The 24,682-nt window shown below is 53.8% G+C and overlaps 12 protein-coding genes across 12 annotated transcripts; 7 read left to right on the top strand and 5 right to left on the bottom strand.

Annotated features, from left to right (window-relative positions):
• Positions 1 to 158: 158 nt before the first annotated feature.
• TRIREDRAFT_105989 (uncharacterized protein) lies at positions 159 to 1,997 on the bottom strand (the record flags this gene model as incomplete). The annotated part of the gene is made up of 5 exons (XM_006964081.1): positions 159 to 220; positions 295 to 593; positions 655 to 987; positions 1,187 to 1,783; positions 1,888 to 1,997. The coding sequence occupies 5 exons, from the start codon at positions 1,995 to 1,997 to the stop codon at positions 159 to 161; spliced, it is 1,401 nt and encodes a 466-aa protein (XP_006964143.1).
• Positions 1,998 to 2,827: 830 nt separating this feature from the next.
• TRIREDRAFT_59763 (uncharacterized protein) lies at positions 2,828 to 3,765 on the top strand (the record flags this gene model as incomplete). Its single annotated transcript, XM_006964243.1, has 2 exons — positions 2,828 to 3,539; positions 3,602 to 3,765. The coding sequence occupies 2 exons, from the start codon at positions 2,828 to 2,830 to the stop codon at positions 3,763 to 3,765; spliced, it is 876 nt and encodes a 291-aa protein (XP_006964305.1).
• Positions 3,766 to 4,867: 1,102 nt separating this feature from the next.
• Positions 4,868 to 6,237, top strand: TRIREDRAFT_59649 (uncharacterized protein; the record flags this gene model as incomplete). Its single annotated transcript, XM_006964242.1, has 6 exons — positions 4,868 to 5,125; positions 5,189 to 5,255; positions 5,333 to 5,427; positions 5,491 to 5,581; positions 5,641 to 5,989; positions 6,063 to 6,237. 6 exons carry the CDS (start codon positions 4,868 to 4,870, stop codon positions 6,235 to 6,237), a joined length of 1,035 nt encoding a protein of 344 aa, XP_006964304.1.
• A 291-nt stretch (positions 6,238 to 6,528) lies between these two features.
• Positions 6,529 to 9,863, bottom strand: TRIREDRAFT_3333 (uncharacterized protein; the record flags this gene model as incomplete). Its single annotated transcript, XM_006963947.1, has 2 exons — positions 6,529 to 6,553; positions 8,929 to 9,863. 2 exons carry the CDS (start codon positions 9,861 to 9,863, stop codon positions 6,529 to 6,531), a joined length of 960 nt encoding a protein of 319 aa, XP_006964009.1.
• Positions 9,864 to 10,651: 788 nt separating this feature from the next.
• Positions 10,652 to 12,446, top strand: TRIREDRAFT_76775 (uncharacterized protein; the record flags this gene model as incomplete). Its single annotated transcript, XM_006964241.1, has 2 exons — positions 10,652 to 11,928; positions 12,001 to 12,446. The coding sequence occupies 2 exons, from the start codon at positions 10,652 to 10,654 to the stop codon at positions 12,332 to 12,334; spliced, it is 1,611 nt and encodes a 536-aa protein (XP_006964303.1). The 3' UTR covers positions 12,335 to 12,446.
• Positions 12,447 to 12,561: 115 nt separating this feature from the next.
• On the bottom strand, positions 12,562 to 13,374 carry TRIREDRAFT_105984 (uncharacterized protein; the record flags this gene model as incomplete). The annotated part of the gene is made up of 1 exon (XM_006964080.1): positions 12,562 to 13,374. The coding sequence occupies one exon, from the start codon at positions 13,372 to 13,374 to the stop codon at positions 12,562 to 12,564; it is 813 nt and encodes a 270-aa protein (XP_006964142.1).
• Positions 13,375 to 14,092: 718 nt separating this feature from the next.
• Positions 14,093 to 14,615, top strand: TRIREDRAFT_105983 (uncharacterized protein; the record flags this gene model as incomplete). Its single annotated transcript, XM_006964240.1, has 2 exons — positions 14,093 to 14,248; positions 14,358 to 14,615. The coding sequence occupies 2 exons, from the start codon at positions 14,093 to 14,095 to the stop codon at positions 14,613 to 14,615; spliced, it is 414 nt and encodes a 137-aa protein (XP_006964302.1).
• A 1,035-nt stretch (positions 14,616 to 15,650) lies between these two features.
• Positions 15,651 to 17,450, top strand: TRIREDRAFT_59267 (pyruvate decarboxylase; the record flags this gene model as incomplete). The annotated part of the gene is made up of 1 exon (XM_006964239.1): positions 15,651 to 17,450. One exon carries the CDS (start codon positions 15,651 to 15,653, stop codon positions 17,448 to 17,450), a length of 1,800 nt encoding a protein of 599 aa, XP_006964301.1.
• A 212-nt stretch (positions 17,451 to 17,662) lies between these two features.
• On the bottom strand, positions 17,663 to 19,246 carry TRIREDRAFT_105980 (fungal specific transcription factor domain-containing protein; the record flags this gene model as incomplete). The annotated part of the gene is made up of 4 exons (XM_006964079.2): positions 17,663 to 18,037; positions 18,111 to 18,411; positions 18,466 to 18,910; positions 18,994 to 19,246. The coding sequence occupies 4 exons, from the start codon at positions 19,244 to 19,246 to the stop codon at positions 17,663 to 17,665; spliced, it is 1,374 nt and encodes a 457-aa protein (XP_006964141.1).
• Positions 19,247 to 19,357: 111 nt separating this feature from the next.
• Positions 19,358 to 20,113, bottom strand: TRIREDRAFT_105979 (uncharacterized protein; the record flags this gene model as incomplete). The annotated part of the gene is made up of 2 exons (XM_006964078.1): positions 19,358 to 19,796; positions 19,890 to 20,113. Coding segments are annotated over 2 exons (663 nt in total), but the record flags the coding sequence as incomplete, so codon positions are not given.
• Positions 20,114 to 20,898: 785 nt separating this feature from the next.
• Positions 20,899 to 22,658, top strand: TRIREDRAFT_105978 (amino transferase; the record flags this gene model as incomplete). Its single annotated transcript, XM_006964238.1, has 3 exons — positions 20,899 to 21,064; positions 21,397 to 22,328; positions 22,440 to 22,658. 3 exons carry the CDS (start codon positions 20,899 to 20,901, stop codon positions 22,656 to 22,658), a joined length of 1,317 nt encoding a protein of 438 aa, XP_006964300.1.
• A 1,120-nt stretch (positions 22,659 to 23,778) lies between these two features.
• TRIREDRAFT_105977 (uncharacterized protein) lies at positions 23,779 to 24,385 on the top strand (the record flags this gene model as incomplete). The annotated part of the gene is made up of 2 exons (XM_006964237.1): positions 23,779 to 24,282; positions 24,356 to 24,385. The coding sequence occupies 2 exons, from the start codon at positions 23,779 to 23,781 to the stop codon at positions 24,383 to 24,385; spliced, it is 534 nt and encodes a 177-aa protein (XP_006964299.1).
• Between the last annotated feature and the right edge of the window lie 297 nt (positions 24,386 to 24,682).

Raw genomic sequence — 24,682 nt, 5'->3', positions numbered from 1 at the left:
ACTTGGTCGTAAGAAGCCTGGCGTTTTCCCGCTCGTGACAAACATGGTCCAACAATGGCTGATTCATTAACGGCTTCGAAAGCCTTGTTTCTTTCTCATTTCTCCCAAAAAGAATAAACGGCCCCGATAATGACAGGAACCCGACACTGGGACCCCTCTTAGAAGGGATGATAGGGAGCCCTCTGTCGCATGTTGCAAGTGTGTTGCCAAAGCAACTGGTCTGCCATCGTTATAGATCAGCATTGTCTCTCCAACAACTCGTTGAGTTCGCACAGAGGTGAGGTTCAGACTTACTAGCAATGGACCAGTGCTGAGAAAACCACTTGAGGTTATCTCGCAACTGCCTGGCATCCTGGGGCAAGGCCCCATCAGGAGAAATCTCATCCAGGCCTATGGCTGCACGGTACAGGCAGCTGAGTCCAGAGAAGCACAGCCGGCGGCCGTGCGTCTCCTTCCTCGTCTGGATGAGGGCGCCTTCGACTCGACACATCTCGAACACTATGTCATAGGCGAACTTGAAGTCGACGCTGAGCTTCGCGTCGGGAGTCGACCCAAGCTTTTGGACCATTCTCTTGTACAGTGACACGACAGCGCTGGATCTTCGTTAGTAGGATGACTCTCGTCGGAAGACGTTGAAGACGCATGAAGACACACCTCAATCCCATGGCTATGACTTCGGACACCGGATACAGGTCCTTGTCGTCCTCGTCGTCCTTGTTGTCAGAGCTCGGTCCATGTCGAAGAACGAAATCGTGGATGAGCCTCTCGAGTATCGCGCAGTCTCGAGCATCGGGAACAACATGGTTGGATGCTATAGCTTCGCCGATGCAGAGCGCTGCTGAAACTCTTGCCTTGAACTTGATCTCGATGTCGTTACCGGCAGCATGATGCACTTCGGCCACGTAGGGAACGACATCTTTCGGCAGGGATGCCCTCGTCGGAATGAGCAGGGTCGCAGTGCCGTTCGGGCAGGAGAGGGCGATGGCTCTACCATCGTATTAGCAGAGCACTTGACAAGTGATCAAGAAGTAGAGAATGAACATGATGCAAAGGGGGGAGGGGAACCAACCGATCTAAATAGACAATAGCGGCCCAGCACATGTTTCGTCTGGCATCGAAAGAAACCACGCCCGTGCTAGGGTTCCGCGAAGCAGACATGTCCAGCTGCCGCACGAGGCCAACGCACGTTGCCAAAGTCAAACAAGCCTCGGCAGCCATCCCGTGTCCACACTCATACGCCGTCAGCAGCAGGCCAGCATGAAGTTTTGCGAGCAGGCCTGAACGGCCCAAAGTCTCCACGAGAGAAAACAGCCGCCTCGTTGCCCGATAGAGCATACTGTTCGCGCCATGCTCCGAGTGGTGGCAGTGATGGTTCATCATGTCCATGCACAAGAGAAGCAATGCCATGGCGTCGTCCTTGGTTCCCGTGCGGCCCGTGGAACGAATGGACTGCAGCGCGGAGACGACCATTGGCTTGTCAACAATGGGCATCCATTCGTGTACATTGGTAAAGTAATCAGCGATGACCTGATCCACGGAAGTTCCGCCGTAGGAGAAGATGTCCTTGACGATTTCCATCAAAAAGTTGGAATCGGGCGCAGGTTCGAATGGCCCTGTGGCAGCAGTCACAGACCACACAAGCTGCTCCTCGCCTGCCGGAGTGAGTTCGAGGCCGCACAAAGAGCGCTCGACGGCAAGGGGCTCGCTCCACAGGAGCTCCGTGTCAGCCTCGCCCGTCTCGATGGGGACGTAGTCGTCGTCATATTCGCAAATGGTCCATTTGCTTTGATGGATCACACAAACCAAGAATCAGCATCCCATCTACTCCCCTGCATATACACGAACACGACGATGGCCTGTCCATGATTCACTTTGTTGGGCACTTACGAGGAGCATGTCGAGCAACCGGGCAATTTCTGGTCGCACTCCCGCTTGTAAAGACGACAGTGGCGGCAAGCCCTGGACGCCTTGGGCTCGGGGGATGCCTCTGGCGGCATCTTGGATGGTTCTTGCAGTGCGGAGTAGGTTCAGTGAATGGTTGGTAATGTTGAGGCCGTCTGCATGTCTAGTGTGTGAGCAGGTAAGTAGGTTAGTAGGTAGGTAAGGTAAGGTAGGTAGAGGTAGGTATGTGGGCGACGAGGAATGGGTTTGTAATTTGGAAGGAGAGGGTTTCTGCCCTATGTCGGATGGCGTACGGTAAGGTAGGAACGACGAGAAGCCTCAGATCGTTCTTCCCCGATTGCTCAGCTTCAACTGACTTGGAGTTGAGAAGCTGCGGCTGCCCCCCCCCCCCCCCCCCCCCCCCTGCTTGTCTGCTGTACGACTATGCCTGATGTAGGAGGAGTGGCCACTGCGGATTGGCTGCTGTCCACGGCAGAGTGCAGAAGAGGCTGCGCCGCTCCCTTCAATGCATGCATAGGTAGGTAGACCATTGGCCGACCCCCTTGCAGCTTGTCCACGGCATCAGGTGCAGAAACAGTAACTGTTAGGCGGCTTCGTGCTCTTCTTGTAGCCACTCTTGGGAGCTTTGTGGCATCGGGGCGCCGACTGACGCAGCATTCGAATGCAGCAAGGGTCCGGTGTGATTAGTATTGCTTCTTTGATTTCTAATATTGTCCGCAGGGACAATGGTGCAGTAGGCAGCTGGCCGGAGGGACGCTGAGAACAGTCTCAATGATTTGCAGCTTACTACCTGGGTATATAAGGGCACCATGGTACCCGATGCCATAGTCTTTTTTATTGTCAGACGAGAAAAGGAGTAGGCAAAACCTCCTTTACGCTTATATATTCCAGCTACAAGAAATCTTTTGATTCCAAGACGCCCACAATGCCAGAGTTCGGAGGCTTTCCCACTTATACCAAGCAGTATCACCACGAGCCCTATGCGGCAATCGCCCCTACACGTCCCGAGCTGTCTACCCAGGGGAAGAATGTTGTCATCACTGGTGGCGGCGGCGCAATCGGAACCGCCATGGCTCTGAGCTTTGCCCAGTCAGGTGCCTCGAGCATCGCTCTCCTGGGACGCACAGAAGCCGCCCTGCTGAAAAGCAAGCAGGCTGTGAACGCTACATATCCTACAACAGACGTGTACGTCGTCAAAGCTGACGTTGCCGACGAAGCATCTGTGCGAACCGCGCTGGAGAAGTTTGCGTCCGTCGCGGGGAAGAAGCTCGACATTCTCGTTGCCAACGCCGGTGTCCTGCCTGACGCTGGGACGGTGCTGGCATCTGATGCGTCTCAGTGGTGGTCCGGGTTCGAGGTCAACGTGAGAGGGCAGTTCAACCTCGTCCGAGCCTTTGTGCCTCTGGCCGAGAATAACGCGACGCTCATCAACGTGACAAGCTCGGTTGCCCAGCTCCCCTTTGTTCCGGGCTCCAGCAGCTACCACGGCTCCAAGCTGGCTGCGGTCAAGCTCTTTGACTATCTGCATTTCGAGAACCCGGAGCTGAGGGTGTTGCAGTTCCACCCCGGCGTGGTGCAGAGCAGCATGTCGCAGAAGTCGTTTGATTCGGGCATCCCAAGGCCTACAATGGACGATGGTGAGTGTCACGGCCACTGCAGAATGAACAGGCTGACCTGGATGACTGACCACTTTCAACAGCTTTTCTCCCTGGCAATTTTGCAGTCTGGTGTGCCAGCTCCGAGTCAGAGGGCCTTCGAGGCCGATTTCTGTGGGCAAACTGGGACGTTGAGGAGCTCAAGGACAAGGCAAAGGAGTTTGGAAGTGGTCCGCAGCTGACGATGGGTCTGATCGGATGGCCGTAAATGCACGGGGGGAAATGTGTAGACTTGTCGAAACAGATTGTATCGAGGTTCTGATTGATGTAAATCGTTGCGAGTGGTTCACGTTCTTGGTGTCTTGACCAGGCATATGCCAAATAGGTAGACACGGAGTCATCGTGAATCGATATGGATGCTTCCTACATGCCCTGCCCATACGTTGGACCACGTTGAAAACTAAGGTACCTAAGGTAACAGGGCGTTCAACCACCTCATTGAATTATAGCACCTGCACCCGCTGTAACAGCTGCCGGTCCCCCTATAAGGCTGCAGACACTCTCAGGCTTAGGTATGGAACCTATGGGAACTGGACGCGAATTCAACTCCTAAATAGCCAACACCTCCCATCATCTATCCCATCGACCGGCGCTTCGACCAAAAGCTTCTGCACGCTGCCACCATGCGCCCCCTTTCGCAATTACTCCATCGAGCTTCATGAGCTCCCTTCCTCGCGCTCTGATTCGGGCAATTCAGACATGTGGGGGGTGCGGCCGCACCCCTGTCGAGATCCGTCGGCCACTATTCAAGCCTCTCCACAGCGGCGGAGTTGCTGGTGGAGAGCACTCTAAAGGCCCCGGCTGGTGCTATTCTGGGGAGTTGGACAAGATCCAAAGACAAATTAGAAGCGTCAAGTTCCCTTTCACTGGTGCCCGGACATGGACGAAGCCATTAGTAATGCTCTCTGCCACCGGCGATTTCAAAGCAAGCTCGCGGAGTCGTCTGGAGTCCAGTGCAGTTTCTGCGGACCAGTTCTCACTCTATCAGCGGGCTTAGTCTCCAGTCGACGTCTATGTAGACTGCAAATAACTTGACAAATGACAAACGCTCCCACACCAATTACGGAATAAGCAGGCAAACGACGATGAGTAGGTGCGGTGCTGGTGGTTGGCATCGATGCTTACCTGCCGAGGAGGTCCCAAATGTAGGTATAGACACATCTAGTCTGCCTGTTCTATGAATGATCTCTCTCTCTCTGCTAACTACTCGATTATCACTCCAGAACCTCGACAACCTACATATACCCATCTGCTCAGGAGCCTTCGCTGTACAACTGCCGTAGTGTCTCTCAACTCTCATGGAAAGAACCATGCCCGCTTTCATTATACCACAGACGCGAAAAGCCCTCCGAAGAATCGGCCCCCGAGAAGCCAAGTTTGTCGACGAGGCCATACCTTCTCGGGGCTCATCCGATGTGTTGATCAGGGTTCGCGCTGTTTCGCTCAACTACAAGGACTTGGCTATGCTGGATGATAAGTTCCCCTGGCCAGTGCCATCTAACATCATCATGGGCGCGGATGTTGCAGGCGAGGTTGCTTGGGTTGGAGAAAAGGTTGCCAAGTTCAAGGTACATGGCCTAGAGGAAATACTCGATTCTTGACCACCGCTTATACTCCCTGCGCTCACCCAGATCGGCGACGGAGTCGTTGCTATTCACAACTTGGATAACATCACTGGACGCGAATCAACAGCCAGAGGTATGGGTACTATCAGCCAGCCACCTTTAGCTTGCTATTGCTAGGACGAATGCTGATTCCCTAACGACACATGGCAGCCCCGGGCCAGGGTGTCGACGGAACCCTGGCTACCTACGTTGTCTTCTCAGAGGTCGAACTGGTCAAGTTTCCCGACAATTTGTCATGGGCTGAGGTAGGCTTCTCGTTGTCTCCTCTGAGAAGATCAATACTGTACTGACACTTCTTGTGCGTCCAGGCCAGCATTCTGCCCTGCTCTGGTGTCACTGCTTGGTCAGCCCTGAATATCAAGACAAACAATCTGTGGGGAAAGAAGGTGCTTGTTCAAGGTAGAGTGAGCCTGACAGAGCTACCTAGTAGGTATATTGATTGCTGACTCTGATTACAGGGACCGGAGGCGTGAGCATCATAGCGCTCAGCCTTGCTGCCAAAGCCGGTGCCACTGTTATTGCCACATCTTCATCCGATGCCAAGCTAGAGCGCGCGCGAGAGCTCGGTGCTTCCCACGTCATCAACTACAAGCAGAATCCCAACTGGGAACAGCAAGTGTTGGACCTCACATATGGCCTCGGAGTCGACATTGTCGTCGAACAAGGGGGGGCTCAAACGCTGCTGCAGAGCGTACAGTCAGTGAAGCGAGAGGGCCAGATTTCTCAAGTCGGATTTCTATCGGGACACGGTCACGGAGACATGTTTCGTCTGGTCCAGCTGCTCATCATCAGGAAGTGCAGCATTGTGTAAGTCGAAAGCGGTGCAATATTCCTTGCTTGACTGCGACGTGAAGCTAACATTTTCTACTCTCCTCGACAGGGGCATTCAGGTTGGGTCAAAAGGCGATCTGGAAGATTTGCTCGACTTTGTCAAACAGCCGCATTTCAAGCTCGAGCCATGCATCGACCGAGTGTTTAGCTTCGACAAGTCATTAGAAGCCTTTGAATACATGAGAAATGGAGGTGCTGTCGGGAAGATAGTCATTGAGTTTTGACACGGGCGACGGAACACACGCAGACGAATCTGAACAAGCCGAACAGATCTCTGTCTGTAAGACAAGGTCATAACCATGCCCTAGGATGTTTTGAAGATGTTTAGATGAAAGAAGAATGGTATATTTTGATGAGAAACAAGGCAGGCTTGCTAAATTGCAGTACATACATAAGTACATAGTGTGTCTGTGCAATGCAAATGTACAATTCTGCCAGTACACACATAGAGGCACAGTGTCAGTGACTCCTCCTTTTGGCTTTTCTTTCCCTCCTACATTGGACCAAGCCCAGATCTAGGCACTCGTCTCCTTAATCCTTCTTGCAAGCAACAAAGTCGTCGCCGCTGGCACCGGTGTGGGTGATGACGGAGTCAAAGTTGCCCTTGGAGTCGAAAATGACTCGGTCGGGTCCGGGGCTGCCGCCGGTGTAGACCTTGAAGGAGGACAGAATCGGGAACTCGTACCAGGGGGAAGCGGTAGGGAACTTGAAGCCCTCATAGTCGTTGTACTGGTGAGGGTAGGAGTCTGAATGTTTTTTTTTTCCATTAGCACATACCGTACTTTACGTCGGGGGTAACTGTCCACAGCACCACCGGCACTGCCCCATGGCTTGTGCAAGAGAGTAGGTATAGTAGAACGGACCTTCGTCGTCACCAGACTTGTACAGGCTGTATCCCTTGGCGAGGGCATCGTCGATATCGGACTGCCAGTAGCAGACGGAGCCGCAGGTGTACACGCAAGAAGCGCGCTTGTCGACCAGGCTGCTGTCGATGGCCGCGGCAGAGGCGCTGGCGGCAAGGCCGAAGACGAAGGCAACAGACTGTGTTATCAGCCAGTCAGTTTAGCAAGCTGTGTGTGGACGGTTGGACCCTGATTCTCTCGAGATGGGACATTACACACCTTGAAGCTGACCATTTTGGAAAGGGGAGGGGAGTCTGGAGGGAAAATAGGAAGCTGAAGAACGAGGGTCGGGCTAAGTTGTAGGACAAGACGAGAACGAAGAAGCACGATATGTCAGGGACCGCACGGACATGTCTCCATCTTTATATATCCGTCGATCTCGCCTTTGATCGCCCGTTCCGTTTCAACAACGGCACCCCTCCAGATCCAGATCCCAAGCTTTGTCTTCCCCTGTTGGGCAGGTCCAAGCTCTCAATCTCTTCCCGGGCGCTCCTCCACGGCCCCTCGTCCTAAAAGACGATCCTCCGCAGCCCGTCGGCCACGGCTATCCTCCACAGCTCCTCTCCACACGTACATACCGGCACCCTCTCGGCACACAATCACGCTCGGCGACTGGCCCCCGTGGCCTCGACGCCACGTTTGACCAGCCCATCGCTCTCCCTCCACGTGAAGACTTCACTGGTTGGAACAAACGTCCCCTCGATGCCAGGGGACCTTCTTGATTGAGCTCGGTGCCCTTATTCGGTACCGACAGTCTTGATAGGCCGAGCCGGGAAGGCGGTCTGCTCTGTGGACGGAATTCCGGCATCGTGAGGGTTCCAGTTTATTTTGCTCCCTTGTCGCAATGATGGAGAGGGGCTATCATACAGTAGAGACTGCTCGCATGCTGCTACTAGTATCTCAACAACGCGCAAAGTGCGACAACCGCCTGGAGTCCGTCAATCGGTAGTTGCCGGCAACTGTACGGAGCTCTCCGTCTGTAATGTTGATGGTGACACAAGTCCCTGCCTGCTTTTGAGATTGCAAAAGACCCGGCCCAATGGGGGAGAGAGGCTTTTGGTGCCTCGACAAAAGCCGCTCATCTCAGCTGTTTCACATCGGGAAGGCCATGGGGGATGGCCTTTCGCTATCATTGGGTGCCATTTGCGGGTTGCTGGCTGTCCGATCGTCCCAGCACTGCACTGCTAGCCTGCCGCTACCGGACAATAACCATAAGGAGAAGGTAATAAAGGGATGTGGTTGTGTTTCCGCGATGGTGTTTGGGGGTGTGTATCGGGAGCTGTGGGCTTTCTCGACCAGCGCTTGACTTGACTCAGGTAGGATTGCCGCCCGCAGAAGTCGGAGGTTTAGCGATTGGCTTGAGCCTTATCAATCTGCAGCTCTGGAGCTGACGTAGCGATCCCGCTTGACCTCGATACCTGGAAAGTACAAGTATATGATGGACCCGAAGGAGACATGATTTCTGATATACCTACCTAGTCCATAGATCAGGTACCAAGCGTGGGGAACAAAGAGGCAGAAAGAATTCTCACTGACTGGCGACATAAGTTGAACCACAGCTTTGTTCACAGCCGGAGCTGAAACTGATGGACATGGAGGCATTATCCCACCACTGCTAGGGTGGATCACCCCTGCACTCCTGTGCTATGGGGTGTGATAGGTCCTTGAACATCAGTTACTGCTGAATCAATGCATTGAACATTGGGACAAGGGTAGACGATGCAGAATGCAAATGCAGCGTTTCATACGATTTTGTTCAATCTAAGGTAGTTTTCAACACAGGCTAGACTCTTGAAAGCAGGACAAAGACATCAGTGATTCATGGACGTGCCTGCACCTCGAGGCAAAAAGTGCTGGTCGAAATTTCGCTTGCTAATCGATATACTCTCATTCATTCATCTTTGTACTCTGCTGCTGCCTCTCGCAGGTAGAGAATTTCGCCCTTCGTGATTCATCACTCATCCTCCCAGATCGATACTATAGCACTCCTCCTACTCCATGACAATGACGTACTTTTCCCTCGTTGCCTTCTTCCGCAACTTGTCGTACGCCTCCACCGCTTGGTCAAGGTGCACCGGCGTCCATCTGCCATCGGGCTTCAGCTTTCCAGATTCAAACAGCTTCGTGATGGCGTTCAACCGCCGTGCCATTTCCTTTGCCGAAGGGTTCAGCGAGTTGCAACCAAAAAGACTCAAGTCTGAGCGGTAAAAGTCGCGCATATCGATGTTGAGATCTCGAACGCCCGACTTGGGCGCTGAGATAAAGACAAGACGGCCGCTTGTGGCCAGCTTCTTCAGTCCGTTAACCGTCAGGGCAGGAGATCCAACAGTATCGAAGACGACGTCCACCCCCTTGCCATCCGTCAGAGCATCCAGGGTGTTCAGCTCGGGGTCCTTGTCAGTATTCACTTGGCCCGACTCGTCTCGGGTCGCCCTGATGACTCTCGCGCCGATATTCTCGACGAGCTGGCTGGCAGCAGATCCAACGGCTCCGCTGGCGCCTAGAACAAGAACCGTGTCGGACTCTGTGACTGCTGCCCTCTCGACCATTTGCGAGGCTGTCGTGAAAGGAACGCCCACTGTGGCTGCCTCGGCAAACGTCAGGGTTTCCGGCTTCAAAGCAATCTCGTCCTCGTGTATCAGGCAGTATTCCGCCTGGAAACCGTCCTTGGTAAAGGCGTACGAGTGACCGCTAGTGCCATATACCTCTTGTCCAACAAGCTCGCGAGGCCCTTCTTCGACAACTCCTGCATAGTCCCTCCCGACAACACGAGGATATTGCGTGTATGGGAAGAAACCTGAAGCGTTCCCAACGTCGCTCGGGTGAATTGCTGAGGCGTGGATTTTGATGAGAACGTGGTTGGGTATGATGGCTGGCTTTGGCAGGTCGCTCAAGATCAGGCGAGGGGTCTCGCTGACGGTCTCGCGGAGCAGTTGTAGAGCTTTCATTGTGGTCGAGGTACGTGATGAACTTGATGGTTTCTTGGCTTCTCTCCCTACCTGTTCTTCGTGAAGAGGTTTCTCCCCGTACCCTTCAGAAACAGGTCAAAGCCAGTATAAGCTGACTCGCGGTCAACTTCCTAGTTTAGATCTCGGATGCGACTGATGGCTTGCAATAGCTCCCGAAGACACCCGCTCTATTTATTCATTAGTCCATCCATCCATCCATCCTCCATCATCCTCGTCACGGCCGATATCCGCCAGAAGCACTCAATGATCAAAAGAGAACCGACAGTCACCAGAGGCAAAGGCGATGAAGCCGTCGTGCCAAAGGCCTCCATGTGGCAGTCCTGCGAAACGGGTAGTGCGGCTGCTGCGGGCGCTGCGGCTAGTGCGGTTCGTGCGGAAGCATTACTCAGGAGGCGATCATGAAGTGGGCCAAAAACCAGCAGAGCAGATGGATTTCCACTGATTTCATCTGTTTGGTCAGCGATTTCTCAGCATGCATGACGAAAAGGGTCCGATGGTATAACACTGCATGGATCCTCCACTCGTGAGTTTTGCTTCTCCTAAAACCCTGAACAGCGCAATTCTGTCTGCTTTGCAATGTCTGAAACTGCAGCAACTGCCTCGGATTCGCCCTGTCTCATCATCCCCCGGCTTCATTGACGGACGAGACTGCCGGAATGGCTTCCGATGGTATTAGACGCGCCGGCGGCGATGATGGCGTTCTAGCCTCCTCCGACTATGTGCAGGACGAGGACCCGGGTCGCCATCAGCCGGGACCGCTCGACGACATGGACAAAATCTCCGTAGAATCGCGGCGTGACGAGGAGACGGGCAGAGACCCCGACCTGGAATCGCAGCTGTCAACCTCGCAGACGGCCGCATCCCACGAACTCGCACTCGAGCTCACTCCCAGCAGCGTCCCGCATCCCCAGTCTCTGGCCGTCGAGATTCCGTTCATCATCACTCTATGCCTGGCTCAGCTGCTGGCCCAGGCCGGACTGGCCCAGTGCATTGCCCCGTTGCACATCATCGGCAACAGCTTCGGCACGCAAGATGCAGGGCAGCTAAGCTGGATGCCCGCGGCCTACAGTCTCACCGTGGGCACCTTTATCCTCATTGCCGGCCGGCTGGGTGACCTCTTTGGCCACAAGACCATCTTTGTCGTCGGCTTCAGCTGGTACGGTCTCTGGAGCTTGGTGGCCGGCGTCAGCGTCTGGTCCAGGTCCATTGTCTTCTTCGACGTGTGCAGAGCCTTCCAGGGCATGGGCCCTGCCTTTGCTGTGCCCTCGGCGGTGGCCATCATCGGCCGCACATACCCTCCCGGCAGGAGAAAGTCCATGATCTTCAGCTTGTTCGGTGCCACTGCCCCCGGAGGATTCGTCCTGGGGGCCGTATTCTCGTCGCTCTTTGCCCAGTTCGTCTGGTGGCCTTGGGCATACTTTGTCATGGCCATGGTCTGCGCCCTTGTGGCAATTGCTGGCATCATCATCATTCCACGGACTCCTGGTGCCGCAGGCGTGCGGTCGCATGCACCGCTGTGGAAGATTATCGACGTCCCCGGGGCTGCTGCAGGCGTCACGGGACTGGTTCTGGTCAACTTTGCTTGGAATCAGGCCCCCGTGGCTGGCTGGAGCACTCCGTACGTCTATGTACTTCTCATCATCGGCTTCCTGTTCCTAGGCCTTTTTGCATGGCTCGAAACCCGCGCGGCATATCCTCTACTACCGACAAAAGTATTCAGCGGCCATTTGGGCTTCGTGCTTGCTTGCATAGCTGCTGGATGGTCCAGCTTCGGCATCTGGCTGCTCTATCTGTGGCAAATTGTTGAAGAGATTAGAGGCTATAGTCCTCTCCAGGGGAGCGCACAGTTCAGCGCCGCAGCAGTTTCGGGGGCTTGCGCTGCTTTCACGACCGGTCTTATTCTCGGAAAGCTGCGGCCAAGTTTTGTCATGTTTATGGCGATGACGGCGTTCACTGTCGGGGGTATCCTGGTCGCGACGGTGCCTGCCCATCAGATATACTGGGCTCAGACGTTTGTATCCGTCGTCGTCATGCCCTGGGGAATGTACGTTTTTTTCTTGTGCCTCTTCGTCGAAACGCCTGCCTGCATATCACCTTGCTAACCATATGATTTTAGGGACATGTCTTTCCCAGCCGCGACCATCATCCTCAGCGAAGCTCTGCCGAAGGAACACCAAGGCCTTGCCGCCTCTCTCGTCAACACCGTCATCAACTACTCCATCTCCATAGGCCTCGGCATCGCAGGCACCGTGCAATCACAGATAAGCCCCGGAAAGTCGGAGCAAGAGATTCTGAGGGGCTGCAGAAGCGCCTTTTATGTGGGCATTGGCCTCAGCAGCCTAGGCGTGGTGGTAGCGACGCTCTTCATCCTCGACGAGAGCAGGAGGCATGGCCGGGAGCATCGCAACGGAGAGAAGCAGAATCACGGAACCACGACTGTGAACGAATAAACTTGCTCTTTTGCAAATGAGTCCTGCGAAAGACATACACGGGCAAATCACGACCTCAACGGAAATTATGGGACTACATGGGAAAATCCGGGCATGCATGTTATCAGGCAGCATCTCTCCAAGACACGACTAGACTTGATCACTCAATACACTATAGTAATCCTATCATGACATTATACCATTTATATTTTCTTAGTTATCATTCATCAACAGTCACACCCTTGCGTCTAGAGTGTAAAGTACGAAACAAGACCAAAGATTCCAGCGTAGCCCATAAAGTACAGAGCCCCCATCTCGTGGTATCTCCCAATCGCGGCCGACGTCGTCGTTGCAGCCGCTTGAGAATGTGTGCCTGTTGCCGAGGCACCTTTTGTCCTTGTTCCTGTCGCCGTAGAGGGGATGGAATATGATGAAGAAGAAGAGTCGTCACCGTCTTGGCGTGAAGAGGAGCTGGAATCGGAGTTGGAGTCCGTCGTGGAGGTTGCCTCGGCGCTGCCAAAGGTAGCAGAAGCAGCAGTATCAGAAGCAGCAGAGCCGGAAGCAGTTGTTGCCGAAGCGTCGCCGGTGAGCGGAGGACAGCCAACGGGCTTCGTCGAGGTAGACGGCGACGGAAACGTTGCGGCAAAGGAGATGACGCTCCGCACGGGCTCCTTGAACTCGCCGCAGGACAGCACAAACATGAGAAAGTCGCCGCCCCAGCCCGCCTGGCACGAGCCGTTGCCGTAGTCGCCGTAGTTTGCGTTGGGGATCCAGTTGGCGACGCCGTCGGTGCAGGCGCAGTCCTGGTAGAAGAGCAGCGAGGGCCTGCTGCCGTCGGGGCAGTACGGCTTCTGGTCGACGCGGAAGCTCCTCGTCAGCCGGCCGAGCGGCGACGCCACCATGCAGACGTCGAGGGGGATGGGCGCCGTCTCGGCCTTGATGAGGTCCTGGCACTTGTCGTCGGAGAAGAAGTCGAGGCTTCCGCCGCGAGAGCCGGTCGCGGAGGCGCCGAGGCCAAGCCCGAGGACGAGGACGGCGAGGGTCTTGGCGATGGAGGCCATTTGCGGCTGTGGGTATAAGGGGGATATCTAGGTGTGATGTTCTTAAAGAGTGAAGTAGAGAGTGATAGGCGCGGGAGCTGATGCTGATGCTGAACAAGCTGTCAATCTTCCGAATCCGACTTCTGCGACGGTTGTTAGAAACGAGCGTGTGTGGAAGTTGTTTTCGTGAGAGATCAGGAACGCGGGAGATGTATCCAGCCGCGAAGAAAATTTCGTGTCGTCTCACGAGTCTCGTGGAAGCGGCCGGCCTGGGTCATCTTAGGTAGCCTATTGATGGATCTGTCTAAGCCTTTGTGAGCTCAACCTCCTGACCACGGAGCAGAGAGTCCCCTGTCACGATTCGGTATTCTAGCCTTTTGAAGGTTAGCCAGATCCGCAGACTCGGGAGCCAAGGTGTGGAGGAATTCCCCATCAGATTGATCTGATCAAGCACTGGCTTGGCGATTGCGGGATTGACAAGTTAGCGCTGCAAGGTGAAGAGGTTTGACACAGTTGTTTCTTGACGAAAAGGTGCTGAAGGAATATGGAGTTCCTTGCCCTATGACGACCATCTCGGTAGTCTAGACATCTTGGGCTCGAGTCGTGCTATAGATCTTGTTGACCTGCTTCGAAAGATCATCTGAACAAGCCGACAGAGCGTTGTATAAATACAACCCAGATTGTTTCCGGTTGCTCATACATCTGGTCTTATCATCATTGATTGAATCTTACACACATCATGGCTAGCACATTTCGAAACGTCGTCAAGGCGACATTCCTCGTCTCCAAGAAGGAGGGACTCAGCGACGAGGAGTTTCGGCAGCATTACACCGACATTCACGCCCCCATGGCTCTTGAAGTCTGCAGGCGACACGGAGTTCTTGCTTACTCAATTGTAAGCCTTCTGTGTTCAAATCCTTTCATTGATCGTATAGAGCCAAAGTAGAGTTGTCGAAGGTGAAGAGCGGCGGCTGACTCTCCCTCGCTAGCACTTCAACACATAGGCGGAGAAGGAAACTACTCGCTCTGCCTTTGGAGAAAACGCCGCTTTCATCGACTGTGATGCCATCACGACGTTCATCTTCCCGGATATGCAATCTCTCATCGGGTCGTTTGCAGATCCAGACTATGAGGCACGACTGGCTCCAGACAAGGCAACGTTTTGCAATCGGCTGAAATCCCAGTTTGCCGTGAGCGATGAGTTCTCGGTGGTTGCGGATGGGCAGGAATACATGAAGCGAGGTTCCGAGTTCCTCGGATAGTGAAACAGCCTCATTTATTCTGATCATGTCTTACACCAACTGGAGTGTGGGTGCTTGTTGACGAGAAGTGAAGATGGCATGTCGGAGATTTCGGAGTAGGAGAGTAGGGCAAAGACCGGTCACCGAACGGACAGCTCTAGTCAAGTGCTGACCGGTGTTGATCTTGCCAAAGTGTAGACTGATATGAAGAATTGTCTCTATGTCTGATATAAGCAGTGTCGATGATCTACATCGTGACAACCGGTCCGTTTGCTTCACTTTCTTGAACTTGTTTTGTCGTGGAAGAGCTTTGGTCAACAAATCATCCGGATTCGGCACATCGCTTAACACTGGCTTGAATGGGTGGCTGAAAGTTGACAGCAGCTGTCTGTATTATAAGTTTCAGACCTACTTTGGGTGGTAAGCAGGTCAAGCATCGTGTCGGCGTGGAACGCGAATCCTTATATGCCGTCGTCCTGACTTGGCTCCCTCGGATCGAAGAATCGATATGAACAAGCCACGTCTGATATACTTTTTTGAGATAGGAGCCAAGGTACGTAATCTTACTCGGATGAGATCTTGCTTGGGGTTGTCATATCCATGAAAGATTGTCGCTTTGGTCATGTCTGACAGGTCGGCTTACCTCTGCCGAGGAACATTAGCCAGTCATCGCATACGGTGATCTGACGGGAGGTTTAGTTGATACTCAAATCAAACAAGCTTCCGCCTGAATTTGTGTAAGATGTCTGCGCCAAAAACATCAGCACGCGGCTTCAAGCTTTTGCCCTTGAAAACCGCCCAATTAGGACCGCCGGAGTGATCGGTCTCATGGCCCTGTGTCGGTACGTTGCGGAGTTTGGAGGATCTGGCTGACCCGGACAGCCGTTGATGACAGGAGCATCAAACAGTATATAAGTGAAGGCTACGACGGATACCAGAGAAGTGTTGAATATGATACTCTTGAATCGCTACGTACAAATCCAGAAATTGAACCGCTTCTTCGATTAGATTTGGTCGCCACCTACTTCTCCGCGCATTACTCCCATCATCACCAGAATGGCCAATCCAGACTTAGAAGTCCAAGGCACCATTGACCTTGCAGAATACATCTACAGACGGCTGATCCAGCTTGGTGTTGGGACCATTCACGGAGTTCCTGGAGATTACAACCTCACCGCCCTCGACTACATCAAGCCTCTGGGCCTTACGTGGGCCGGCAATGGAAACGAGCTCAACTCTGGATACGCCGCCGACGGCTATGGGAGAATCAAGGGAATAGCAGCCGTCATCACAGCCTTTGGCGTGGGAGAGCTCTCTGCCATCAATGCCATTGGAGGCGCCTTTGCTGAAAGGTCTCCCGTCGTGCACATTGTCGGAACGCCCCCCTTGGCAGCCCAAAAGGCCAGGGTGTGTATGCATCACACCCTGGGCAACGGCGACTACAGGGCCTTTTCAGAGATGAACAAGTACCTGACTGTGGCCCAGGCAAGTCTCACTGACGCTGAGACGGCCCCGGCCCTGGTCGACGCAGCCCTCAAGGCATGTGTCTTGAACAGCCAGCCCGTCTACATCCTGCTTCCGACCAACCTGGTCCACGCTCAAGTACATCCTCCAACGGTACCCATGGATCTTTCGCATCCCGCATACGACGAAGGGTACGAGAACAAGGTGCTGGACACGCTTGTTGAGAAGATGCAGAGCTCCAAGAAGCCAGTGATCCTCATGGACGGACTGACCGCCCGCTTCCACATCAATGAGGAAATCAACGAGTTTGTACGCTTGACGGGCTTTCCTACTCTTTCCCACCCCTTCGGAAAAGGCGTCGTCAATGAGAACCTGCCCAACTATTACGGCAGCTATGAAGGAGCCGTTGGAGACGAGTCCACCAAGCAGCAAATCGATGACTCGGACCTTGTACTGAGCTTCGGACCGTTGTACTCGGACGTCAATTCGATGGGCTTCAGTTCTGTGCCCCGGCCGGAGGTTACAGTCACCTTTGAGAGTCATTCTGTCAGATTTGGAACAGAGGCGGCCGATCCCCAAGGCCGTGCTCTCCACATTCAGTCCTTCATGACGAAGCTGATCAAGCGCCTCAAGGCCACGGAGCTGCCGAGAATTCAACCATTCACCAGGGGTCCTTCTTTCTCGCCTACTCAGCTGCAGAGCCTCAAGCCAGCTGCCGATGGCGATGCCATAAAGCAGGACGAGTTCTGGCTCCGGATGTCCGAGTACCTCAAGCCCGGAGACCTGCTCGTGACGGAGGCCGGGACGCCCTTTGCGGGCGGCAACACGCTCATTCTCCCGGAAAATACCATCCTGATCAACTCCTGTCTGTGGCTTTCCATCGGCTTTACGCTTCCCGCTCTGCAAGGAGCCGCTCTGGCTCAACGAGAACAGCGTCAAGAGGGCCATAGGGAGGGCGCTCGCACATCGGGTAGGGCCATTCTCTTCATAGGGGACGGAAGCCTGCAAATGTCCGTCCAGGCCATTGGCGACATTATCAGGAACAGGCTTGATGCCACCATTATTGTCATCAACAACGACGGCTACACAGTGGAGCGAGTCCTTCACGGCTTCAAGAAAAGCTACAACGAAATCCAGCCGTGGAGGAACACTCTGGCCCCGAGCTTTTTCGGCGCGCCAGAAGATGATCCCGAGTACCCCATGATAACAGCACAGGCCAGGAACTGGGGAGAGCTGCGGAGTGTTTGGGGGCGCAAGGATGTCCAGGCGGGCAAAGGGTTGACCTTGATCGAGGTCTTTATGCATTATGCTGATGCTCCAAGGTTGCTCAAGAAGCTTGCAGCCTATTTCGCCGAAAAAAACAAGGCGAACGAGGCGAGGATGGCCGTCTAAGGGGAGCTGACGAGGGAATTAAGAGAGGCTGGCCAGTATCGCCACAGGGTATGCAAGTTGGGAGTGATTGTGCCCGGCTTCTTTGGTTGAAAGACAGTAGTTCAATGACTATATAATCCCCCCATACCATGCATAATGCAACATGATTTGTTGTGGTTGACTATTGATTACTGCGTTCCAATTGACTGCAGTGTATAATCCCAAGAACGTAATCAGTTCGCCAGAGTTGGATGCTCGGCCAAGCTAGCCCAGAAGTCCATTTCAAGCTCCCAAGACTGCGAATTGATGTATGGATCCCAGTTATCGGCGACTTCGGAACCGAGAAGCTGCTGGGAGTCATTGGGCCCCGAGGGCACCTTCAACGCTGTGAGCGAGTCAAGCAAGCTCTGGATCGTCCTTGTTGCCTGCGAGAAGAGCGCAAAGTTGGGCTCGCCAGGCTGGATCCACGATCCGATGGTGATTTCAGCAACGAGGACGCTGAGGGCTTGAATCATTTTGGAACGGGAGAATTGCCGTGAGTCGGGGGCTGTCGAGTTGAGAAGGGCCAGGGAGATGATACCCGCGGCTGGCAGTCCGTATTGAGCCACCTAATACGCACAATTATATAGTTAGAAATTTGGGTTACAACAGCAGACAAATACAGATACATGTTCTTCTTACCTTCCAGATGAGGCACGTTCCCGAATTTGCCATTCGATCCCGCAGGATGATCGTCTCAACCACAATGGAGAGCATTTCGCTCGCAGTCCTCAACAATGCTTCATCGGGTTCGGCCACTTTGCGCTGGGATAGAAAACCGAGGAGAAAGTGCGTATGAAGATATTCCAGACGAGCTCCGGCGAGGAAGTCTCGTGCAAAAGGCCCGAGTGGGCAATCTTTCAGGCTGGTGGTGAGGCGGTAATGGGGAGGCAAGTCTTGCCATTGTCGGTCGATTTTCAGACGAAGCTCGCTGCAGCGCCGGCTGCTTTAGTACAAGCAAGGGAGTCTTTTCCGGGGGAATATGGCAGCAACTGACCTGATGATACTCGTCTCGCTGGAAACATGGCGCTTGCGGAATAGCTGGAGTATCTCCTCCTTGATGACCGCAAAGAGGGCAGAGCAAAACGTGTCGGAAGTGTAGTTCAAGACCTGTTCATTGTTACACATCTCACCGTCTACGCCTGTCACCATGGGAGACGATAAGGGGGCGTTGTTCGACTTCCCATTGCCACCATCGTTTTCCCAGAGGCTCGTAAACTTAGTGGGCAGCTGGAAGTAGCAAAATTCCTTCATGATACGCGGGGGTCGTCCAAGGAAGATGGCCAGGCTCTTGTCGGCTGCGTAGATGCGGGCAAAGCAAGATCTCCGCAGCTCGGCAACGAACAGCGGGATGTCAGAAGTGTCTTCATCAATCTTTTCATGATACCCAAGGGCAAACAGCGAGCTAGCAACGTCGCCCATGCGCCGCCATGAGTGGTAGCCTGGAGTTATACGACTGTCAGTGGCGGGCGGGTCCGAACGATGTAATCGAGAGTCATCCAAGATCAACACGCTATCGACTTACTCTGGTCGCCGTCAACCTGAGAGTGGACGATGAGGTTCTCATACTGCAGGACGAGCTGCAGATCGTTGAGACAGTCCAGGGCAAGGCACGTCTCCAAGCAGCAGTCTCCAATGTATGTCAGAGCTTTGATCAGCCCTCGCCTCCCCTCGTCGCTGTTGTAGAGCGGAGCAAACGAAGAGGTGTCTAGGGCTGCCCGACTTGCCGCAGCGAGAAAGATCCCCAAGCTCTCCCACCGCAAGTTCCTACCAGACATCTGCGACAAATATTCGGATGCGGTCGAGTGTCTATGCACCACAAGTGGTCTGTGGGTGTTTTCCAGTAAAACCCTCGCTCTCTGGGCAATCCCAACGCTGGCATCATGGACTTTGGCTCCATGAGGGGTTGACAGCTCTCTCCAATCAACGGCAGCTTCGGCACAAGTCTCGACAAAGGGCTCTGCCAGCGCCAGGTTCACTCCCTTCTTGAGCCAGAACCGGATCAGAGACGCCAGCCCCGAGACCTGCAGCTGGTCAAGCAGACTCAAGGCATGGTTGGCTCTGTCAAAAGTTGCCTGATCGATAAACGTATCGGCTGGAGGGCTGGGAATCGGCTGCTGCACGGACTCGTCTTGCTGGGCAGCGGCCACCCCCGAAGGGGCCCGTGAAGACACTTGATTGAAGATGTTGGCATGACTCACGTCGCCAAGATAGCCAGGATTGGGGTATCGACGGAGACGAGATGAAGAAGTGCCGAGAACCTCTGCGATTGGCGAAGTCTCCAACGGGGGAGTGGTCAGGGCGTTTACACGGATCGATTGTCTTGCACTGGAGCCGCGAAGCAGAGCACCCGAGCAAGCCCTGGTCAGCAGCTGTAGATCGGCAAGCCCAGTTCTCCAGAGACTCTTCAACGCTACTCACCTCTGCTCTCTCAAACGATCACTGGGGCTTCTTCTCCGAAATGGCCGAGCTCGATAGACGCAGAGGTCGATCTGGTCGCGGATGCGGCATCGGGCACAAGTGGGCCGTTCGTGGCCGCAAGCCAGCTTGGCTCGTCGACATGGTTCACACGCAGCGTGTCGGATGCTCATGATCCAGAGAGCTTGTAGTGGCGTTTTGGTACTTGGTCGGGAGAGGAGGCTCATGAGATGGAGAGAAGCAGATGGGGAGAAGGGATGAGTTTACTCCGGTCCGTGTAGTAGTACTTTAGGAGGCACCTTGAACGACATACAACTACTACTATACATGAACGGGCGGATCGGAGCGTTTCTCTCCGATAGACCGGAGCCCCGATTTCTCCGGAGAGCCCCCACCATACGCCGACTTGTTATTTGGAGATTTGTTTAATCATCTCTGTTTGATAAAGGCTTTCAACTCATCACAACTCGAGACACTGGATATCACACTACTTGGCTCATTACGGGTTTGATTTGATTGTCACTGGCTCAGCGGTTGGCTGGATTTTAGATTCATCATCAGCAACTCCAGTAGCATCCGAGCACTTCTTCTGCAGCATCTGTGGAGAAGCAAGACTCTCCTCACTAGCCAACATCTGTGCTTTGTTCCAACTGCCAACTCGCAACCGTTGGCCGCTCCATGATGTTGCACTAGAACTCGCGGGCGAGAGTGGCAAAGGCGCATTGTCCTATTCACAGGCCTCGTTGGTGACCTGCGACCAGTTTCCGGCATAGTTGTAGCCGCTCGCTGTTGGGCTATTTGCCAAGACGCCTCGTTGATCCAAGCAGAGCTCTTTTGGAGCAGAAGCCAGCACGATGGTGGCCACATTGATCAGTACCATGGGCCACTTGGCAGGTTATAAAACGCTGAGCCCTCCTGGGTAGCCTAAACGGTCCGTAAACAGCAACAATCAGCAGCATCATCAACGTTCTTCCAGAAGAGCAGGCAGAATCTCCAGACAGAATCCGACAAGATGGGTAGCCTCTCCAGAGAAGTCGACGACTGCATTCAGGAACCCAACCTCCACCCCAAGAGAAGGCCACTCACTGCTGCTCAACGAGGAGTGGCAGCAGCCAGCAGCAGCGATCAGTTCAAGACCAAGAGCGTCAAGTACAAGCCAAAGACCCGACGATGGCACCGTGAGTTCCCAGAGACATATTGCTTTTATAACTGCCATTAGATGCCCGCATAACCCAAGATTTCTTTACTCTCAAAGCTAACCATTTGCTGTTCTGTTTCGACAGCTTATATGAGCACCGAATCGGCCAATCGAACTGGATCATCCCTCAAAGCCTCTGTGAAGCATCTCTCCAATCCAAACGTCATCTCCCTGGGAGGTGGCATTCCCCTGAGTGACTCTATACCATTTGATGAAGTCATCTTGAGGCCTCCTTCTCTTGATAACCTCCGGCAAGGCAAAAGGTGTCCTCGACTTCTCGGACAACTCTGCATGCTACCAAGCATGATATAGCCGATGGAACCAGCGTTTACGACCTCTCCGTTGCGTTGAGTTATGGCCAGGGCTACGGCTCGGCCCAGTTCATGCGATGGATCACGGAGCACACGGAAATGATCCACGACCCGCCTCACGCTGACTGGCAATGTTCCACGACCATTGGCAACACATCGGCTCTGGACATGTGCCTGAGGATGCTGACAGAGCCCGGGGACTACGTCCTGGCCGACAAGTACACCTTTTCTACCGCTATTGAGACCGCTGTGCCGATAGGAATCAAGTTTGTTGGGGTTGACATGGACCATGAGGGCATGCTTCCCGACAGCCTCGACGACATACTCGACAACTGGGATCCTGCGGCGCACAAGGGCGCCAGGAAGCCATCGGTTCTGTACGCGATTTCGACTGGCCAGAAACTCACTGGCACCACTCAGAGCCTTCAACGCCGCAGGGCAACCTACCGAGTAGCCCAAAAGCACGACTTGATTATACTGGAGGACGACCCCTACTATTTCCTGCAGATGGACGCCTACACTTCCCCTGATCAGGACGGTCCGATTGCTTTCGAGATCCAGTCACCTACGGAGTTTCTCAAGAGGCTCATTCCTTCATATCTCCGGATGGATATCGACGGGCGAGTCATTCTCATGGACTCCTTCAGCAAAGTCATCGGCCCTGGAGCCCGCTTGGGCTGGATCACGGCACCAGAGCAGCTGATTGAGCGGTACAAGCACCATACCGACGTGTCAACCCAAAGCCCTGCAGGCCTGAGCCAGCTGGCAATCTTCAAGCTCGTTGATGAGCACTGGGGCCACGAGGGCTACATCAAGTGGCTGAAGCACCTGCGCAGCGAGTACACTATGAGAAGGGATTTCCTTATCTCGGCATGTGAGCGCCATTTGCCGAAGCAAGTTGTTAGTTGGGAGCCAACCGAGGCTGGCATGATTGTAAGTGTAATTCTACGCCCTTTCAACGGTTGGACCTCATTATCCTCACAAGTCATTCCACAGTAATGGCTCAAAGTCGACTGGAGACAACACCCCAATGCGAAAAATAAGACGGCCGACGCCCTGGAGGGGGAAATCTGGCTGGAAAGCATCTCTACAGGAGCCTTGGTTGGCCGCGGCTGCTGGTTCCGCGCGTCATCGGATGTGGCCCATGACGAAGTCTTCTATCGAACCACTTTTGCGGCGGCCCCGCTACCCAAGATTGAAGAAGCCGTGAAGCGGTTTGGTGAAACCATACGGAAGATGTTTGAGCTCAAGGAAGAGAGCTGAACAACAACAGGTGGTTGAGCTCGGGGTGAGCCTCTCCTGGGAGTGAGCGATGGCCTGTGAACGAAGAAGCATAGATCTGGACGTCTGTCGCTTGGTGCCAAACGTCCCAGTGTACATTACATTGATTAGAGCAAATTGAGCCTTTGTTTCATCACCAGCCGACCGTTGCTGCATGATCAACAAAGATGTCTACGATTGCACATACCCAGGGGGCCCAATGGTGAGCTGCTGGGAAGCCCCGCAACAACTTGATCCTGTTTCTCTTCGACTGTCCTCTCAAACGGTTTCGCTACCGCAAAGTCTCGGACGATTATGATCGGTTCACATTTGCCAGTCGTTCAGATCTCCTTGGCCATTACCAACAGGGTCACATAGGCACCTTGACAATTGTGTCGAAACGGATGACAATAAGTGAGCAGTACTTTTGCTGTCAAAGCTGTCTCTTCAAAAGGCGTCAGCACAGTCTGTGACACTCAAAAGCTGGGTGAGGCGAGTCATTACCGCTGATTCCGTCCAAGCTTGTGATCGTTTTCCGATAGACTTGATTGCCCTTGACAACAGCCAGCACCAACGCTGTTCTGCAGCCTGTGAAATGACCCGTTTGATTGCCATTTGCTCCTGAACGGCACGATCGAGGGGCATGTGTCAAACTTGAGACGAAGATGGCATCACAGAGATCCCTCAACCCCAGAGTCATGGCTTCGGATCTGCACGGATCCTCGGACGACTGCTTTCACTGCTTCACGAAGGGAGGAAGTCAATGAGATGGGAGCCAATGTTCAATCATCGGCTCAGTCAAGGGAGCGACTCCCTGCACCCAAATCTCACAATATGTATTACCAATTCTCAGCTCAGAATGACAAACTCAGTCATGACACTTTAGGTCGGCTTACCTGGCGGGCGACAGGCCGAGCAATAGGCTATCGGGTGATATGGGCCCACGCAATCAGCAACGATACCCGGTATGTTGATCCATCTATAGATGAGCTAGATGTAGAATCATAATGACCATTACCGGGAAGCCAGAAGTACTGGCTATATAGGAAAGCTGCCGCCTGGCTGATAGCATCATCGCTTGGGAGTCTCTTGTCTCTCCCTGGCCACCAGAATAGCTTCCAAAATGCCGACTGCCAGCTCCCAAGGGCTCGATTCAAGCCCATACCGCCGCAGTAAGCTTCCGCTCTCTCTCATTCGGCACGGCGGTGGCCTCGTCGCCTGCGGTATGCTCTTCGGCTTTCTCGTTCCTCTGGTGCCATATCCACGCCTTGGCCTCACAGCACACATTCAGTTCGGCGTTCAGGGCTGCATGGTTCTAGTCACTGGCCTAGTTCTCCAATCGGATCTCTTGGGAAGCTCCAGCAGCTCAGGCGAAAAGGCTTCTCGGCAGAGGCCTCAGTTGGCTGACAGCCTTAGCCGGTGGCAGGAACATGCGATATACTGGGGCTGCACAACCATCTGGGCAACGATGATGACCGAGGTGGGAAATGCCTGGTGGGGGACAAAGTGGACGTTGCCAATAGCACACCAGGCAGCAGGTTTGCTTGGCCGTGATGTTGCTGCAAGATGGATGGAAATGATCGTTGCGGCCACGCACTTTCCACTAGCTATTCTGCTGGCCTCAGTGGTGAGTTGGGTTTCTCTCGTATAATGAGAAGAGTGGCCGAGATTCTCTACTAACTTGATCTACTCCCCCATAGTGGCCTATCATTCTGTCGAAGCTTTGGTGATTGCTTTTATGTAGAAGGACGTTTAGCCAGCCTCTGCCGCAACGCAAGTTTTGTCGAGCAGATACCCAGCGCAATTAGATGGTAATATAAACATCATGAGCTAGTCGGCGTTTGCTTTCATCACGGCATTGAATCAAAAGTGTTAGGCAACTGATTATGCCACTCTCGAATCAAGGCCATCACGAGTATACGACAAAAGTTCAACCATCACCGCCATGCGTATCGCACAGTCCACAAAATGCGTGTGAACTGGAAGTCATCATTGACAATCTACTCCTTCTACCAAATGCTCTTGAA

The sequence above is a fragment of the Trichoderma reesei genome, assembly GCF_000167675.1.
Source record: "Trichoderma reesei QM6a unplaced genomic scaffold TRIREscaffold_6, whole genome shotgun sequence".
Taxonomy (NCBI): Eukaryota; Fungi; Ascomycota; class Sordariomycetes; order Hypocreales; family Hypocreaceae; genus Trichoderma; species Trichoderma reesei.
The sequence above is the reverse complement of the archived record's forward strand: the minus strand, read 5'-3'. Positions and strand labels throughout refer to the sequence as shown.